Below are 18727 nucleotides of genomic sequence, written 5' to 3' on the forward strand. Positions count from 1 at the left end.
GGCAAACCGGGCGGCCCGTGTCGCCGTGCCGCGCCGAGACACCGCTTCTGGCCCGGCCCCTCGGCAGCTCCTCCTCCGCGGCGGCGCGGGCGGGCCGTGCCGGGGCCGTGCCGGGCCCCGCCGCCTGTCTCCGGAGCGCGGCCATGGCCGCCCTGCTGCCGCGGGGCGCCGCCGCCACCCGCCGCCGCCTGCTGCTGCGCGCCGCGCCGCTCGCCCCGGGGCCGGCGCGGGGCGCCGGGCGGGCCCTGTCCGCCGCCCTGGTGCGCCGGGGCGGCCTGGTGGGCGGCCGATGGGTGGAGACGGCCGCCGCTTTCCCCGTGCAGGACCCGGCCAGCGGCGAGGAGCTGGGCCGGGTGTCCGACTGCGGGGCGGCCGAGGCGCGGGCGGCCGTGCGGGCAGCGCACGAAGCCGGCGCCGCCTGGGGCCGCCTCCCCGCCAAGGTGAGCGGCCGCGAGAGGTGGCGGCGAGGGGGCCCCGGGGCGGCCCGGCCCGGTCCGGCCGGCTCTCCCGGGGCCGCGCTTCCCCGTGCCGGCGTGCGGCGGCCACGGCAGCCTTGTCTCTCCCTCCTCCCAGGAGAGGAGCGCGCGCCTCCGGCGATGGTACGAGCTGATGATGGAGAACAAGGAGGAGCTGGCGCGGATCATCACAGCCGAGAACGTGAGTGGGGCGGCGAGGGTGGGCACGGGCACTGCCCCGTGCTGGCACTCGCGCCGGGAACCCATCACAGGCAGGTGAACAGGGACACCAAGAAAAAGTGACAGCTATCAAGCCTCTCCCTCCGTGCTTCACCAGTTAGCCATCATGTCCTTTTTAATAACTTTAGGCATACTGTGCACTCACATTTGTCTGCTAGGTCAGTGGGCGACGTTTCAAACATTCCTCCTCCGGACATAGATAAAATGCATTGGTTTGATAACGGTAGTTCCTAATCAGAGGAAACCAGACCCATATTGTGCTTCATGGATTGCAAAAGCATACATCCACCTGAACCGTGGTCCCTGTGTCAGAAATGCAGAAATGTGACTGGGAAAAATCATGCAAGTCTCCAGGCTGGATTCACACAGTCTGTATCACTGAGTAGTCTGGGAGCTCACAAACTGGTGTTCTTTTGGACAAAACCTTGCTGGAAGATAGTTCAGCAGCTTCTCTGTTGTGTCACAGCTGCTAATGGTCATTCAGTCCATGGGATCAGACCTGGGGGTAGTCCAAAGCAATACTCCCAAAACAAATAACCCTGGCATAAACTTTGACTGTTTTGCTATGATGTCTGTCTTTCTTCAGAGTGGTAATAGCAGATAACTTAGAGTTTGTAAAAAAATGCATACTACATTTGCTATTTCTCTTCCTTGTCCTGGGCAGGTATGAATCCCGACACAGTATACACATTATTGACTATACAATGATGATATATTGAATCCACACAACTATTGCTGCTACAATCATATAATCCTTGCTGGAGATCACAGTGTATGTCAGAGGGAGGGGATCATAAAGTACTCTGAAAAAAAGAGAAACTCCAAAATTACTTGAATTTGTTTGTATTGCTTCTGTTTGCTGTTTACAATGTATCTTCAATCTGATTTAATCAAAGGGGAAGCCTCTGAAAGAAGCACAGGGTGAAATTGCGTATTCAGCCTCGTTTCTGGAGTGGTTTGCAGAGGAGGCTCGACGGATTTATGGTGATGTTATTCCAGCATCTGCAAAGGACAGAAGAGTCCTGGTGCTGAAGCAGCCAGTAGGAGTGGCAGCCATTATAACCCCAGTAAGCATAGCTGAACTCTTTTGAGTCACGTGAAGATTTTCAGCTCAGCCCCCAGTTCAAAATGTCACTTACTTCTGCAAAAACAGGAGGCAAAATTTTCCCAACTTTGATTTTACTATTTTCTTTCTTCCTAGTGGAATTTTCCAAGCGCTATGATTACCCGGAAAGTTGGTGCAGCTCTGGCAGCTGGCTGTACAGTAGTGGTGAAACCTGCAGAGGACACACCTTTATCAGCATTAGCTCTTGGGGAGGTGAGCTTTCAGTGCTAAGCTTTTCCTCAACAATTGACTGATACTGTAAAGAGGGAATCAGATGGACTTGGAAGTTAGCTCTGGCCAGTTTCGTATGTGAAGAAAGGACAAACTGACTTGATGCAGTAGTGTATTGAGAATCTTTGCAAATAGTGTCTAATATGGTCTAGACCCTCAAAGTGGATGAGGCCATTTTGATACTCAAAATATCTTTATATCTATAATTTGGTTCTTTTGAACACAGACAGCTTAAACCAGAGCAAAGCTCCTCTCTCAAGCGCCTGTGGCACCTGCTCCTAGTTTTGCTGAGTCTTTTTGGTTTCTATTGACTTACAGACTGTTTTCTTCAAAACAATGAACAATCATCACTCTTACAAAATGCACTAATAATGCAAATTCTGTTTTTCTTTTGTTGCAGCTTGCAAACCAGGCTGGAATCCCAGCAGGAGTGTATAATGTTGTCCCTTGTTCCAGACAACAGACAGCAGCTGTAGGAGAAGTTATATGCACTGATCCATTGGTATCCAAAATATCTTTTACTGGCTCTACAGCAACAGGAAAGGTACATATGTGGACAGAATATCCTTGAAGATTATTACCGTGGTTATACTAGAAAGGTAGGGGGAAAGTGTGTGCCTTTATACAGAGCCTTCCTTTCTGGCTACTGTACACAGATTGTCCAAGTAATTGTGTACCTCTTGAGATACTGCTTACATGTTTTACTGTCAGTACTTCACAGAAGGATGCCTGTCTGCAATTCTTAAGAACTGCCCTTTATTGAATAAACTATGATGTGAACAGTCCTGTACAAGATATTCTTGGTTTATCTCATAAGGTGAAAACACATTAGTAAGAACACTGAAACTGAGTGTCAAAGGTGCCATTCAAAAGTGGCTTCAGCAGTTGAGACAAAGTATTAGAGTGAGGCCCTGGAATCTCTGCTATAAACGGTAGTCAGTAAGCAATCTTGCGATCATCTCTAATTGAATCACTAAAACTGCAGAATGTGGCTACAAGGTGACAATTCTCTAGGATGGCTGTATGCAGAGTGAAGAAAAAGTCTGGTATCAAGGCAAATCATAATACCAAATTCTGTCAGATCTTGGAAAACTTTTGTAAGAGTAGTCAAAATTTTATTATCAAAAAGGAATAGAACAAACAAAAAAAGTTGACAATATTAGTATATAAAAATTTGACCTGACCTGAAGTTGATAGAAATCTTTCTCTGCATTAGTTCTTGGCCAGAATTTCATCTTTAAGGATTTTAATGGATGAAAGTTGCTTTTTTCATAGGAGATGGTCTAGCATTGTAGAGAAGATGCTGATTATTTCCTTGCCAGAGTTAATTTTTCACTGCCTTGCATCCATGATTCCACTGTTCACATCTGTTAGAGGTACAGATGTATGCATCTCTTCTGTTGCCTACAGATCTTGCTGAAACACGCAGCTGGCACTGTGAAGAGAGTTTCCATGGAGCTTGGAGGACATGCTCCTTTTATTGTGTTTGACAGTGCCAACGTGGACCGGGCTGTCGCAGGAGCCCTTGCTTCTAAGTATAGAAACTCAGGACAGGTGAGAATTTTTGTCCATGTTTCTAGACAATGAAGAGCTGTACACATAAATAAGCTATTTTATGTAGAAGAAAAGCATAGAACACTTCATTGTGAAGAGAAAGGTGCTGCACTCACAAATGGCTGTGGGCACTAAAGCCAGTTACCAGCAAGTCTAAATAGCAACACTGAAATCCCATATATTTTTGTCAAAGCAAAGGGGTAGCACAAATAAATAGATCGTTGAAAGCACTTAGAAACAACTTTGAGGAAGAAAGCAAACTCAAACTCAGATAATAAAGGAGTTAGAAAAAAGACCCCTGACCACTAAGTGAGATTTGAGTTTTTGCTACTCAGTCCAGTATTCTGCAGTCTAATTAGAAGGCATTTCATGCAGCTTCTGGACCTTGGTTGATCCATGTATCTGAGTCCACAAAACTCACAAAACATTTCCCCAGCATAAGCAACTTAGCAGTGTGACATATTTCACACACCTCCCGACAACTTATTGAAGTTGTATTTCTAAAGTGAAATGGGTGGTGAAAGATATGGCATAGCTCGGTAACAGCTTAGGGTGAGAGGGAGAGGGAGGAGAGAGTGTAGTAACCTGATTCTGTGGTGTGAAGGCCAGAATGAATTAATAGATGGATTAAATAAAATGCAAACTAATGGGGTTTTGTCCTATCTTGTGTGTTTTCAGACTTGTGTTTGCACAAACCGTTTCCTGGTGCAAAAGGGAATTCATGATGAATTTGTGGAAAAGTTTGCTAAAGCTATAGTCAAAGAACTACATGTTGGAAATGGATTTGATGCAAAAACTACCCAAGGACCACTAATAAATGAAAAAGCAGTGGAAAAGGTATAAGTAAATATTTAGTTTTTAATGTCCTAATTTTCTTTTTATGATCCATGTAATAACTTTATATTTATGTTTCACCTTTTTTCCCTTGTTTTATTAGAACATATTTGCAGTGTGGCTGGAAGTGTGTTCTGTTCCCCAAGTCCATATGTATAGACAAACAGCTGTGGACAGTTCATGTATCATCCCCGTTTCCATTAAGGGAAAGAGTGTCTGATCCTGCAGTTCTCAATTGACAATTGACAATTGACAATGTGATTGACAATTTCTGTTGAAGAAAAGCTAGGCAGAATAATTTATTTGGGTTAAAAATACCAGAACTCTGGATGTTGTAATCACTTGAAACTTCATGTGCATGATTTGGGTCTTCTGTTTTGGGTGACCAACAACTCCAGGAATATTTATTTTTTAAAAAAGGCTAATAAGCCACATCTTCCATAATATTTCACTTTTCCTAAGGTTAAAGATTCTTGTGTCATGTGGCGCATACTTTGTAAGATATTGCAACTCAGTTGCATGCAGCCTTGGTTTGAATCCATTATACATTAATGCTGCCAGATTCTCTTTATAAAAGAATGGGAAAATATTCAGTTATTTGGGAAACAAAGGATACAGTACTTGAATTTCTTTCCTTCATGCCTTCCCTTCTTGTGTCAGAAAAGTGTAGTATGTGTATCAGGTATAACTATATATACAAATAAACAAACACTGTATATAGTCACTTCCTATAATTTCAAAGGACAGTATTCTAGGTGGGGATTGCTACTTTACTTTCCTTATTGCTTTGTTGTCTCTAGATGAATTGTAAATATAGGGGATAGGTAGAATCATAGATGCAGGAGAATGTTCTTGCCAGTTCCGTCTTGAGAGTTGTTTCTCTTTCCATGGCAGTCATACACTTCATTTCCATAGTGCTTGATCACTGATATAAGATTCAGTTTTTAGTCCTGCAAAGACTTTTTCTCACATTAGGTGTAGGCTTTTAATTTCTACAGAAAAGTGGGCCGGGTACCACGTTCATAATTTATCGCTCTGAAATTATGTCAGACTGAGAAAAACAAGAATTGAAGAGAAATTAGGTATATTGCAAATGATCCTCTGCAAAGTGTAAACCTCTCTTGAAAATTTTCTCTTAAATATTGGGAGAGTATTATTTCTTCAATGGGAAATGTATTATTGCTCATTTTTAAATGCTGACTTTTAAGATTTTTGTTATGCATACCTCAGGTAGAGAAACACATTAAGGATGCAGTTTCTCAAGGAGCATCTGTTGTGACTGGAGGGAAACGACACAGCTTGGGGAAGAATTTCTTTGAGCCAACATTACTTACTAATGTTACAACAAAAATGCTTTGTACCCAAGAGGAGACATTTGGTCCTTTAGCACCAGTTATCAGGTAAGATTATTAATTCCACAGATTAAAATTAACAATTAAAAAACCAATGAAAGATTATTTGAATGAACAAATTTTAAAATACAAAAAATATTTTTGTATGATCACACAAGTCTTGTAAAAAGGCTGGGGTACACATCTGAAAACATACTTTAGATAGCAGCAAAATCTTCATTGGCTTCATGATCTGTGGTATGAAATAGGAGACAGGACTTTTGTCATGTGATTTGCTAGTCTTAAGTTTTTCTGACAGAGGATGAGTTGGAGCTGTCTGTTCTTAAAGCCGTCCCTGCCTTTGTGCAGAGCATGTGGTGGAAGAACATACAGTTATCTCTGAGACTTGAGAGTGCTGTGTATTTGGGGAAATATGTAGGCTAACCTATATGAAGTAAATGTCTTGGTACCATCCAGCTACCTCAGGGGAATAAAAGCAATCTTAACTACTTAACTGCAGTTTAAATTAAGAGACGAGGTAGACACTTCAGTGTTTCAAAATGAAAGTTAAATTCTCTTTTTAATGTACACTTTTGGGAAGACTAAATTGACATTTTAATTCCCAGTAAGACTGCTTCTTGTCAGTAAGTCAGCAAGATAGCAAGAGAACTGTGGGCCTCATTTTTATTTTTTGTCTTTCTATTGACAGATTTGAGACTGAAGCAGAAGCTGTTGCTATAGCAAATGCAGCTAATGTGGGTTTAGCAGGTATGTTTGTCTGTCAGATAAGTCTATTTCTGTGGTTTTTGTGAGCTTTAGTGTTATGGGGTAAGGATTTTGAATGTCATTAAGTCTCTTTTTCAGAGTTTTCTGCAATTATTCTTACTGATTTTCACTCCTGTATCTCTGTGTCTGCACGACAGGATATTTCTACTCCCAAGATCCAGCTCAGATCTGGAGAGTTGCAGAACAGCTGGAAGTTGGAATGGTTGGTGTTAATGAAGGCATAATCTCGTCAGCGGAGTGTCCTTTTGGTGGGGTAAAGGAGTCTGGCTTGGGGCGAGAAGGTTCAAAATATGGCATTGATGAATACTTAGAAATAAAATATGTCTGCTTTGGAGGATTATAAAAGCCTTCAAACAGCACAATCCCCGCAACTTGGGAAAGAGTGCTGTTGTTTTGTAAGCTTCTTTAGCCTGAAATATGTATGAATGCAACTTCTACCTTCATTAGAACTAATCAGCCATCGTGTGTGTGTATAGAGATATCTACGGTATTCTGTGCTGCCAAATGTTTTTACATAGTCTTTGTTTATACATCCAGTTTTTCAGCAATGTGATCACAATGTCCATTATTTTTAGTAAAGAGTAGGGATGTACATTTATTGTTTTTTGATTATCCCTGTGTAACTGGGAGAACTTTGAGACCTGTGCATAATGAAAACAGATTGTAACCTATAGCCAGGGAAACCAGACCACCATTTTTTACTACCTTTAGTACTTCAGTGTGGATAAGGGATCCTTTGGGATGGCAGTCTCCCTTTAGAATTTTGTGTAAATACTCACACTTTCTAATGTGGTTATTTGACCTCCTATAGAAGCAAGTGTGTGGGGTTTTTGTTTTTTTTTTTTCCTTAAATTGTGGGAGAAATCTGCTGCTTACAGAAGGTAAGGAACAGTTTTGAGCTGTATCTAGGCATCCACATGGGCTAACAAATAGCTTTTCCAGCACTGTTAATGCTGACTGCAGGGCTGCTACCTGTTCAGCTTTAGGTTTTTGAGCAAAGAGGTGTACTTCAGGCCTAACAGCTTGCATGTCTAGGATGAAATATAGCTCTTCTTTGATGCCTGTTAGCCCCAGCAGTCCTGGAAACAGGACAGTCCAGGACAAAGAATTGCTGGCTTAGTGAGAAGCAGGAGGAAGGTAAGACACTCAGGAACAACTTGCAGAATTGTAATGGGAGAGTATAAGGGCTGTCTGAAGAAAGCACAAGTGGTGACATAATGATACAGATAAACTCCTTCTCTTCCATGAAAAGACCATGACTCTCCTTGGGTAAAAGTACAGTCCCTGATGTAAATATTGCTCGGTGTCTAAACGAACATAACTCACCCTCTTCGAAGAATAGAAGCAGATATCCATCCCTGTGGGCTTTGTGTCTTGAACTGGATTTGTGGTTACACAGGTGAAGGTCCATTAGGGAGGAAGGCTTAAAAACCTTTGAACATGGCTCATTTGTGACTTAATAAAGATTTAAATAGTGGTGGTTAGAGGTGAGGCTTTGACCTTTGGCTTGACCTCACTACTCTTGTCATCTTCAAAAGATGATGTAAGGCTTCCTTATTATGAAATAAACAATGTTTTTAAAAATATTTTAATGGCAGTCACAAAGCACTTTAAACATGCAATGTTAATTTGGTGAATAAATCAGCACGGCAGAAGGGAAATAATTTTTGTTTATTGTGTTCATTATTAAAAATAAAGAAGGCAATGGAATCCTTCTTCCTATAAAGTAATGAATGTACCATATGAAATGAAATATTTTAAAATATTTTATCCCATCAGGCAAAGAGGTACCAGGTAACATAAGACTTGTAGAGGGAAGGAAAGCAAGCTGGAACAGAGTTTCACAGGGTTTTTGTTTAAAGCGCACATAAAGTAGCATTGACTGCTACTCCTTATTTTTAAATATTTTTTACGTTGTATTTGTGTAGCAGTTGAGACCTGGTGGGTCTGGAGCACATTATCTGTCAGTACTGTGTGCATCATGCCAACTGAAGGGCAGTTAAAGGGTATTTACCGCCCTTCCAGTAATTCGCAATGCACCAAACCTGCGTAGTTGTGTAGTAAGGACTTTAGTACTGTTAGCTGTGCTTGTCAAAAACTCAAAAAGGATGGCCTCTTTCTACGCTAGTTGCAAGGAACTTTCCCATACCCAACTTCTAAGATAACACTATGGAGCACACAGGGTGCCTGAGTTTTGGGAATACAGTGTTGTGGGAGAAAGCTGTTTGCCAGTTTTGGCTACTGATGTGTTTAGTATTAATTGGAAAAAACAACTGGGTAAAAGAAGGTCATGCCTAGGAACGTGACCCATGCTTAACAAAAATGTATTATGTATACTACATCAATGTAGTAATTTCAGCTCAGAAATTATTCTAGTTACAGTACAATAGCATTCCCAGCTTCCACAACACAGTGATGCAGGCATAGTTACAGGTATTGTACATAGGTAGAATATCTGCCACTGAAATTCAACTGTATCTGCCTGTGAACTGTATAAGGTCAAAATTAAAATCATACTACATCTCTGTGACAGTGTACTATCTAATGTGAGTGTCCTTCTTGGGACAGTGCAGTTGGAGGATAAATTATTTAACACTTGCTCTCTTCACTACAAGTTACTGATGATGCATGGGTCTTTTTAATGTGCTTTTCTGATAATAGCACTTCTAATGAGTATTTGCTTTTTTTTAGCAAATAATATCTTTTACAATGCCTGATAACAAGCACAAACAATAGTTAATGTTTGTAAGAAACTTAAATACTTTTGTCTAGACTGGATTGTGGTTGGATTCCAGCATAATGTCCTCATGTCAGTAAAGTCTACATCATTCAAGCACAGAATAATCAGAGTTGTCTTCATAGCAAAAGCTGAGATTATTCAACAAAAGACTTGAATTCTCACACCTCAGTTGTGTTGATTGCACTTGTGATAGTTTAGCAATTCCTGGATATTAAAACTGTGATTAAAAAAATGTTTTCTGTTAATAAATAACCTCTGTGAAAGCATCAGATCTTGTGGTTTATTACGTTATTCAGTGCTGAACTGACAAATTGACAGCAGCTACATTAAGTTCAATCTCTCAGATTTGCATAGATTTTCTTCTGACAGCTCTATCACTGGAAAAGACACCACTTCTTTGCATCCACATGTTCATATAGTGTAAGAATTTGGCACCCCCAATTACAGTCCCTTGAATCTAAATCAGATAGATGAGACTACTTGGACATAGTAATATGCCATTAGTCATTTTGTATGCCAGTCTTTTATGCTGAGTCAAATATTTTATCACAAAACAGATCAGAGTGTCTTCCCTGGTTTTGTAATGTGATTACTTGCATAATTCTTTATTTCGTTCATTAAGATTTAAAATAGAGTTTGGGGAGCTCTTTTACTTCTATTTATTTAATAGTGTATTGAAGCCTGAAAAACTGTCCGAATTTCCAACTTGATACAGTCATGGCCAAGTGCCATTTTATTTTCTTAAGTTACTCCTTAAAGAATTGTTTCACAAACATACACACACACCCACTGCCTGTCTTCTCTGTGTAGTAAGCTCTCAAGAAACTATGTTTACCTGTTCTACTAGGTATTAACAACTTATCTATCTTAAAGATTTAAGTGTGGTTTTCAGAAGCTCTAAGTTACATTTTAGCGCTTGTTTAAAGGGTTTCCAAGTCAAAACTTCCTGTTTAGGTCCTTCCAGGAAGAGAACCATGAAAAGCTGGTGGTTTAGTCACATCATTGAGTGCCAAAGCTGCTTGGCACATGAAGTTGTTTTGGAATCATGCCAGTTGTCTTCTGTTGCACCACTTACTCACGGGAATGGGGGAAGGCTTCTGCTATTACCAAATGTTCAGTACCATAACAAAGGGACAGATTCCATTCTTCAACAAAGGACGCATGTATCTCATCAGCTTATTCAGCTGCCAGTATTCCCTTGCAGTCTAGTGGCAGTGTTTTGAGGTACCATCTAGACTCCGGCACTGTGTATCCAAACAGACTTAAAAAGTTGCTTTTCATGGTGATTTTTTTTTCCTTGCAGAAAGCACTTGTATCTCATAGCACCTTTTATTATCACTATTCAGCACAAACTTAATACACAATGATGAAAGGATTTTTCTTTTCTAGTTCAGAAACAAGCAGCATAACCTACCCCTCTCTAACAGCATATTTTGGGTTATATTGCACACCTGTATCTCTGATTACTGCTAAGCAGCTGACTCAAGTATGGAATCTGTAACAGAGTAAGCCACAACACCTGTGAAACCACCACATTTGGCATGACAGCTGATCACTTACACATAGCAAATTAAACCAAGTAAGGACAAGCACCACATGAAAATTTATTGTGAAGTGCAGTAATTTTTTTTCCTGCTCTCTGATGTACTGAATTATATCACCTCTCTAGCAAAAGGTGCTTCTGCCAGTAGGAAGGGAAGGAATCCAGTACTGCATTGCTTTTCTGTTTGAGTACAGACAAGCTATGGAAAACAACAAATGTCTATTATCCTGGTCTGACTATTGGATCCAATAGTACAGAATACCATGCTTAAAAGAGTACCTGACAAGTTTCTAAAATGAAAGACAAAACTTTATTAATAGTTACATAAATGTATAATTTCAGCTCAGAAATTATCCTAGTTACAATACAATAGCATTTGCAATAAATAACATTTTCTAGAAATAGATTCCTAATATAAATTTTGCTCACCCATCCACCCACAGGGAGAAGTGCTTTCATACAGAGACAAAATACAGATGTGCAGCTCATCTGCACCTGATCCATAGCCTGTACAAAAATCATTTGCCTTTGTTGTCTCCTTCTTAAAATTTTATTTCTAAATTTTTCTAAATTTTATTTCTAAATATTTCCCTCCTTTGTCTTGGGGAGTTAAGGATATAAAAGGTACATTAAATGGGTTTTTCTTTGCTGCAGAAGTATAGGATTAGTATTAAAGTTAGGGATCCCTGATAAGCAGTAGCTGACATTAAGAAATTAATTCACCAGTATCCCATTTCCCTTCTCCTGGAGGAAACGTTTTCCTCTCTCAAATCTCACTTAAATGTCAGAAGACTACACTTACTGTTTTTTTATTACTACCACCCTGAAGCTCCATCTGACTACTGCCCATTACCAGTATACTGGGGGGCGAAATTAGTTTCACTTGAGGTGAGCAGGGATAGAACAGGAATAAAAGCAGAAATAGAACATTTGCCTAGGAACTCTATTATTTCAAGAACATCAGAGTATCTGAGGAAAGTTTGTACCAGCACAGAGAACACACACACGCACTCCCTGTCTCACATTCTTTGCATGTGTGTGAACTTCTAATTGCCCAAAGGAGACGAAAGGAAAATTGACATCATATAAGCAAACAGCTGACAGCACAAAACAGATGCTGGAACAGTACTTTTATCTGATGCCTCTGACAGAGGGAGAGTAAGATTGTCTACTAAAAGGATAGAGTTGATAATCTATTTTTACACACAAAACAAGAATAAAAACCTTTCTTCATCTATGTAAATAAACAATTGTCTGTAATCAAACATATTACATTTTGCTTTGTTTTTTCTACTGAATATGACAGGTTGAACCACAGGACAGAGAATTTGGATGTGGATCTCAACAGGTTTGCCGAGGTAAATTTTCTTCCATACTGCAGTATGATTCTAGTTGGGAAAATAAAATCCACAAGACAATTACCTGTTTGCAGCCATGGCAGTTTCATGCTGTGTATGTACTAAATTGAATACTACAATTGGATACTGAACCTGTTTATACTTAGGAAGTTTTTTTCCAAAATACACTCCTTCCTTAAAATGCAAACAAAGGCAGTCCTTTCACATAGCTGGACAATCCCTTGTGCATGTAAAATCAAGATGCAAATGAAAATGCAGTGCTTACACTTCAAGGCAATGAGGCACTGCAAGTATCACCACACTGCCTGCCTTCAACAAGAGGCAGTATCTTAGCAGTGCCAAACTAAATTATTCTTTACTTTCAGTAGACTGAGCCACATAGGACAAGCTCTATCTGGTCTCTGCTTCTCAGTGCAGATGAGTCTCTTGGGCATTTTACAAATCAGCTGCCAGTACTCTTCCTGTATGTGAAGGAGAACAGTGTGCAGAAGTAAACGTGAGGACTGAGAACCTGCTTGGAACCTAAAATAACCTGAACCAAAGGGTTAGAATCCAAATTCTGCCATTTTATTTACACCATTACAACCAGTTTTCTGACCCTTTCATTCAAGGTATGAATTGATATTCTGCAAGAAAGCAGTAGTTCTAGAAGTAAAAATTATACTGAATCAAGATACAAGGCTTGCTATTGTACCTCCTAAATTTCTGACACAAACATGCTTGGCCAAGTGACACAAACATGATACCACAAATTCACAGAGCCAGAAATTTTTGCTTTCAGCTTCTGTGCAAGTGCCATATATTAAAAGCAATCAGAATCACAAGCAGCTGAAAAATTTAAACTACATTCAACTTTGAAAATACATCTAAAATACTGTTAGCAAGAAAGGTGTTAAAGTATCATCAGAGAACTAAATTTACCAAGCAACATCCACTTGCCAGGGCCTTATACAATGAAAAATTGGTCTGATATTTCTTATTTGTTAGAGTGAGAAACACTTAGCCAAATCATACATACATTCTCATGGCCCATGAACTTACCAGAGAGACAAAGATCTGGGCCCATCAGTGTGCATGTTTGTTTGTTTGTTTTAAAATGTTTTTCAATACCTTCAAAGAACAACATCCTAGGCTTCAGCACTGGCTTTAAAAAGATAAAATAAATCCAAAAGACATAAGTCACTAATTTCACAAAACTGACAGATGCTGCAGACTGCACTGACACGCCCTAGAAGGTAAGCTTATAGATAAAGGCACACTGGAGACAGTATTTAGCAGAAGCATCAATGGCAGCACAGCACCTACAAAATTGAAATTATTTAAGCAACTTATTTGCTTGTTTAAAAATGCATGTTTTCAAGAGACTAATTCCTGCTAGAACATTGTGTAGTATTTCATAATGGATTAAGCCCAACATTTGGATTTCAGAAATAAATTAATTATAGGTTTGAGTGGGCTTTAAGTTTTTTCAGGAATGCTTTTATTATGTTAGCACAACTGAAAGACATCAGAAACTGACCTTGCTTTTGTTGACCAAGTTTTTTAAAAATACATATATACATATATATATATACATAGACACGCACACTCTCAAGAAGAGGGAGAGTGTGATAAAGTAGATTTGTTTCAAGAAATAGCCTAACCCCCCCATACACAGAGTTGAAACTTAGTTTTTGAAGAAAGCAAATCATACCATTCATACTGCACTGCTTATGGGAAAAACATAGACAACACTTGTATTAGCCCTTTTAGTTCTGCACAGCATCTCCCACCACAATGATTCTTGCAGCCACATAAAGATCTCCAGAGAAATGCAGGGCTGGACACAAGGTACATACTCCTCAGTGCTGAATTAGTCCCTAGTAGCCTTAGGGACTGTTACTGACTGCACTTGAGAATCAGAAGTAGGAAACAAGTTATGAGCATGCTATGATGCTGCAAATTTTGACCACTGATTTCTTCCAGCCTACACAGTTCTGACTGTTGCCCAAGTCCACTAACAAGAGAAGCCCAGAAGCCACAGTGTTCAACCCAGCTACTCTGTTGTATTAGACTTCTAAGAAAGGATGGAGAAAGCCCCAGAATTCTCTACCACATTATTCCTCATGATGGAAATGGGATATGTCCCCTCCCCGACACTTCTAAACTGCTCCCTTTGATCTCTACACTGCTTCATCCTCTGATAATGGGTTCTCTACCACTGGATTAAAAAAAAAAAAACCCAACAAAACAACAAAATAAAATCCCAAAACATTAAAAAAAAACCCACTCTCTTCAAAACTCTTTTCTCCATTAAAACACATCATTCCTCCATCTCAGCCCTAGACTTCAGTACATCAGTAGAGTACCCCCAGGAAAAGCTGACATCATGGCTAAACAGTACCACTGACACAGATGCTCCCACAAGTGAGGCCTGTGTACAAAAGTATGGTCTTCAGTTAGGGATTTCAAAAGCAATACTGGAGACATGATTTCAAACAAGCAGACTGTGAAGAAATTACCCAGACTGTGAACAAGAATGTCAGAACTGCAATACACACCTACCCTTGCCAAATACCTAAAAGGCTCTCTTTAGGCCAATACATCCAGTCACTCAATAGCTAGAGAGGAAAAAGTCAAACAAGCTCATGTTTAAGCTAAAACATTGCTCAATACCGACTACCACGACAATGAAAGTACAATGAACCTCCTGCTCCACACAGGGTATTTGCCACAAACATTTCACTGCCCAGCACATCCTTAAAGTGAGCACTTGATGCTGACAGATGAAAACTCACCTCAGCTGAGCATTCAGTCTTAAACGGTCCACAGCTCCTCAAAGTGATCTAGAAAGGTTGTTTTGGATGCTCAAAATGCTTCTCAAGGTGCATCAGACCAAGTCCTTCCTGCTACAGTTTCCTGAATGGACATGGCAGAGCCAAAGCAATTTGATCATTACAGAAGCAACCTAGGGCTGGATTTCCCTGCAGACACTACACCTCCTGTGTGAATGCAGGGAATGTTGCATCCTACAGGACACAGACATACCATGTTACATTATAGCCGAACCAGTGCAACTGCTCTAGTTCTTAACTTTCTCTGAAAATGGAATGTTTTTACCCAATGAACACTACCCTAGAAAAGGAAGTCCCAAAGTACAGTTGGATAAAGACAATGCACTAAAAATGCTCTTTGTGTTTCCATCCTAAACTAAAAATTAAGATGGAGCCTGTAAGGAACTTCATCTATATTGGCTTTTGCTGTTGTAAGTCACACCACTTCTCAAAGAGAGCATTAAAAGCACATATGAATCTGTATGTAATTTTTAGCTACCATAGTTTGTAGCAGAACAGCCCTGGCTAGTTTTGTAGCAGTGATATAGAAAAAAGGTCTTCTGAAGTTCTAACATTCAGCACAGAACATGCAAGAAATAAGATGTGCTTTTTCTTGTTTTCTTGTTCCTATAATGGTGACAAGAGCTGACATCTAATCCTTTCTCCCTCCTTCTGCCTTCACCTGTGCTAAAAATTTACTCTTTAATCTGAAATTAGTTGATATTTTAGGAAGATTTTGGTTCTGGAAAAACAGAGGTGGGCCAACATGTTTCAGATGTGTTGCACCAGTGTGTTCTGTGCTTTTACCCTCATTTAGTTATCTGTCTTTGGAGCTGTAGTTGAAAGAAATTCCATTTCTGATGGACCCATTTATAAGTGTTCTAGAATTCTCTCTTTCAATTTTTTCTCTGCTGAAGATAGTGTCCTGATCACTGTCAAACTCTGACTCAGAGACCATCAGACTGGAGTTGTGTTCTGTACTTCTGTGTTTTATACCTGACAATAAAAAAGCAAAACAAACTCATTAGAAAGGCTTGGGTTTTCAGTAACATATTACCATCTTCTCCTCTGCTATGATATCAAAGTTAAGTGAAAACATTCTCTGCAGTGCAACGTAACAGCATACACCAATACAAAAACTGGCTTAAGAAGCATCATATCCATTTCAGATAGTCTTACGACTTCATTGCAGCCCATCAGTTTAAGAGTCTGAAATGTCAATATATTATTTAAATTTAAATGTAGTTAAACAACTAGATTATCTTAGTACATACACAATGTATTTTTAATATCTTGAATCTGGAACCAGTCTATCCACTCAATGACCTTATTAACATGAGTGGCAATGAAAGGTCATGCTTCCTACAGAAACATTATCTCTGTCTTTCTAGGACAGCAATTTCTCAGAATTATTTTGTTTCCTTGGATTCCAACATTTCCCCTGCTAAAAACTGAAAGTCAGGTAAATTAAAAGATACAAAAACAGTAGCTGAAATCTACTAATGTCTAACAAGGCACTGATGGGTCAGGAGGGAACTGCTATGCAGCCACAAAACCAGCTCCAAATTAAAGCATGTGCAGAAGAGGAAGGCTTACATGGAGAAAATCTGTGGGGCAATTGACTGTTCTAAATTAAGATAAACTCAGAAGCTCAGAGCAGAGGTTGAGCCCAAGGCTTTATTAAAGAAGTTGACTCATTATCCCCCAAGCACTTCACTATTTGTCTCTGCCATTCCCAAACTTGTAGGCCTGCTTCTGGGCTCCTCCTGCCTACAGGTATCAATTCAGTCATATTGGCTGCACACTTGGTGGGTGAGCGCCCAGGCTGCCATACAGCACGTACCATATTTGGGCCGTAGCTCCATTCTCTCCTGTTCGTCTATGTTATCTAGGATGGTATATTTTGTTTTCTTTCTTGTCTTTGTCCTCTTCCTGCTAAAAAGATAGCAACCAAAAAGACATTTAATTCTCATGTACACACATAAATCTGCCCATCCCCTTCCTTTTTATATACAGACCTTAATATACAGAATGCCATTGTACTTTCTCACCTCCACTTAAAAATATTACTAGTTTATAACTGAATAAGACAGTTATACAATACGGATAGGACAGTATAGTTAATTTTCACTGATATAGAAAGCAAGGCAGATTGATTTGCTCTCCTAAGGTACAGTTTGTTGAATTTCAGCATAATAACTACAAAAACAGTAGATGAATATTCATGTGCCCCCACAGTTCACAGTAGAGAAGCTCCCTTACTGCTCAGCCAGCATTACAGCAACGGCCAGCCTTGGCTTCCCCTCCATGATCTTCTGTAGAAATCACCTGGCAACTAAAAGTTTTTAAAAACTCCAAATCTCCAGCCAAATCTTGAGTCTATACTGTCTTTTTCATGTAGTTTCCACAAGGCAAAGGGAATCTCTTGACATTCTATCCCGTGCTGTAATTCCCTCCTCTTTTTCACATGGATCTGTATCAACCAGCCCTCACTCTCAGGCACAAGCCATACAAGGACAAATGACAGAAGCAGTTGAACCTATAAAAAATCCCTCAAATAATCATCCAATACACACAAGCCTGTGAGGCTCCACCCCACACTGTGGGAGTGGAATGGGATACACTATACTATTTAAAGTTTTCTATTAATAGCACTGTTCCTTTAACCATAAAAAGAAAATTGGTATCGACTCCTACACATCCTTTACATACTGCAAAGACACCCTAGAAAAAGATTAAAATTCAGAAAGATTTTGATGGCATTTTATTTTTGCTAACACCTGAACAAGCTATCTTTTTGCTGAGCTATTTGAGCTGCAGCAAAAACACTTGCTCTAGTGACAGAACTTGCAGAGGCTTGTCACTTGACAGTGAATTTCTTATCAGCTCACTGGGAAAGACTGGAGGGAGGGAAACAACATTCAGTAATACTACTGAATGCTCCTGTTTAAAGAAAGAGAAAGTAAGAAGTCTGTATGACTGGTATCACTAGAGTACTCCTCGCCTGTAAGCCACATGTAGCCTGGCCACCCACACTTCTTCTCCAAAGGATAAACCAGAATGGGAGCAGATCCTTTCCCATGGCCTAGAACATTCCTGCATTAGTGACCTATAGGACATGCCTTCTGTTTTTTTAGCATGGAGTACCTGCAGGACTCAGTAGGAGACTGAAGATCTGCAGTATACTCTCAGCGTTTTAACATTAATTATCACTTAATATGAAGGATACTGCAACATTAACTATTTGGTTTTCATAATGCAGAAGAGCACAGACACACAAATGGATACTCCTTTTTTTCAAAAGAAGTGTGTGTTTTCAGAAACATCTACAGAAAGCTCCTCACATGTCCAAAATCAGCTCAGTGGCTTAGCACTATAGACTGGACTGAAAAGTGGCAGTGGTGTGCTATTTTTGTGTATACCCCATCAAAAAGAAACACAAATAATGTACCTTTTACAGCAGCAGATGCAGAACCAGGCAAGCCCTACCATGACCACGATCAAAATAAAAACAGATACAGTCACATAGAGTATACTCCACTCTGAAAAAAGAAACACAACAGTGCTTTGTAAGGTCATATGAATAGAATAACTTCTAATACAACTCTATTAAAATAACCAATCCTGAGGAATGGGGAGTGGCACAAGAATGAAGGAAAACTCAGCACCATCATCTTCTTTGATGAATTCATAAAATCTTTAAGCTTTTAGATTAAAAGGGCACATTAGAAAATTTT

At 39.9% G+C, this 18727-nt stretch overlaps 2 protein-coding genes across 15 annotated transcripts in view; one reads left to right on the forward strand and one right to left on the reverse strand.

The window, feature by feature from the left end:
- The first annotated feature begins 98 nt into the window (after positions 1-98).
- On the forward strand, positions 99-9542 carry ALDH5A1 (aldehyde dehydrogenase 5 family member A1). The gene is made up of 10 exons (XM_030265594.4): positions 99-440; positions 574-657; positions 1592-1762; positions 1897-2013; positions 2432-2575; positions 3442-3585; positions 4264-4422; positions 5650-5819; positions 6460-6518; positions 6674-9542. The coding sequence occupies exons 1-10, from the start codon at positions 144-146 to the stop codon at positions 6877-6879; spliced, it is 1551 nt and encodes a 516-aa protein (XP_030121454.4). The 5' UTR covers positions 99-143; the 3' UTR covers positions 6880-9542.
- Positions 9543-11106: 1564 nt separating this feature from the next.
- Positions 11107-18727, reverse strand: part of KIAA0319 (KIAA0319 ortholog) — a 57998-nt gene continuing 50377 nt past the window's right edge. For 13 of the 14 annotated variants that reach the window (XM_030265581.4, XM_072924183.1, XM_072924190.1 and 10 more), the window contains 3 exons: positions 18442-18532; positions 16834-16925; positions 11107-15986 (listed from right to left, as the gene is read on the reverse strand). In XM_030265581.4, coding sequence (XP_030121441.4) covers positions 15808-15986; positions 16834-16925; positions 18442-18532 — 362 coding nt within the window. In that variant the 3' untranslated portion in view covers positions 11107-15807. The remainder of the gene's footprint in view (positions 15987-16833; positions 16926-18441; positions 18533-18727) is intronic. The other variant, XM_032746873.3, reaches the window with a different exon arrangement.

The sequence above is a fragment of the Taeniopygia guttata genome, chromosome 2 (genome assembly GCF_048771995.1).
Source record: "Taeniopygia guttata chromosome 2, bTaeGut7.mat, whole genome shotgun sequence".
NCBI classification, from domain to species: domain Eukaryota; kingdom Metazoa; phylum Chordata; class Aves; order Passeriformes; family Estrildidae; genus Taeniopygia; species Taeniopygia guttata.

Excerpts from the sequence above, each read along its gene's own strand:
- ALDH5A1 (XM_030265594.4), top strand. The coding sequence starts at position 144 with ATGGCCGCCCTGCTGCCGCGGGGCGCCGCCGCCACCCGCCGCCGCCTG. Across the intron at positions 441-573 it reads GGGGCCGCCTCCCCGCCAAG|GAGAGGAGCGCGCGCCTCCG; the intron begins GTGAGCGGCCGC and ends CCCTCCTCCCAG. Across the intron at positions 658-1,591 it reads GGATCATCACAGCCGAGAAC|GGGAAGCCTCTGAAAGAAGC; the intron begins GTGAGTGGGGCG and ends ATTTAATCAAAG.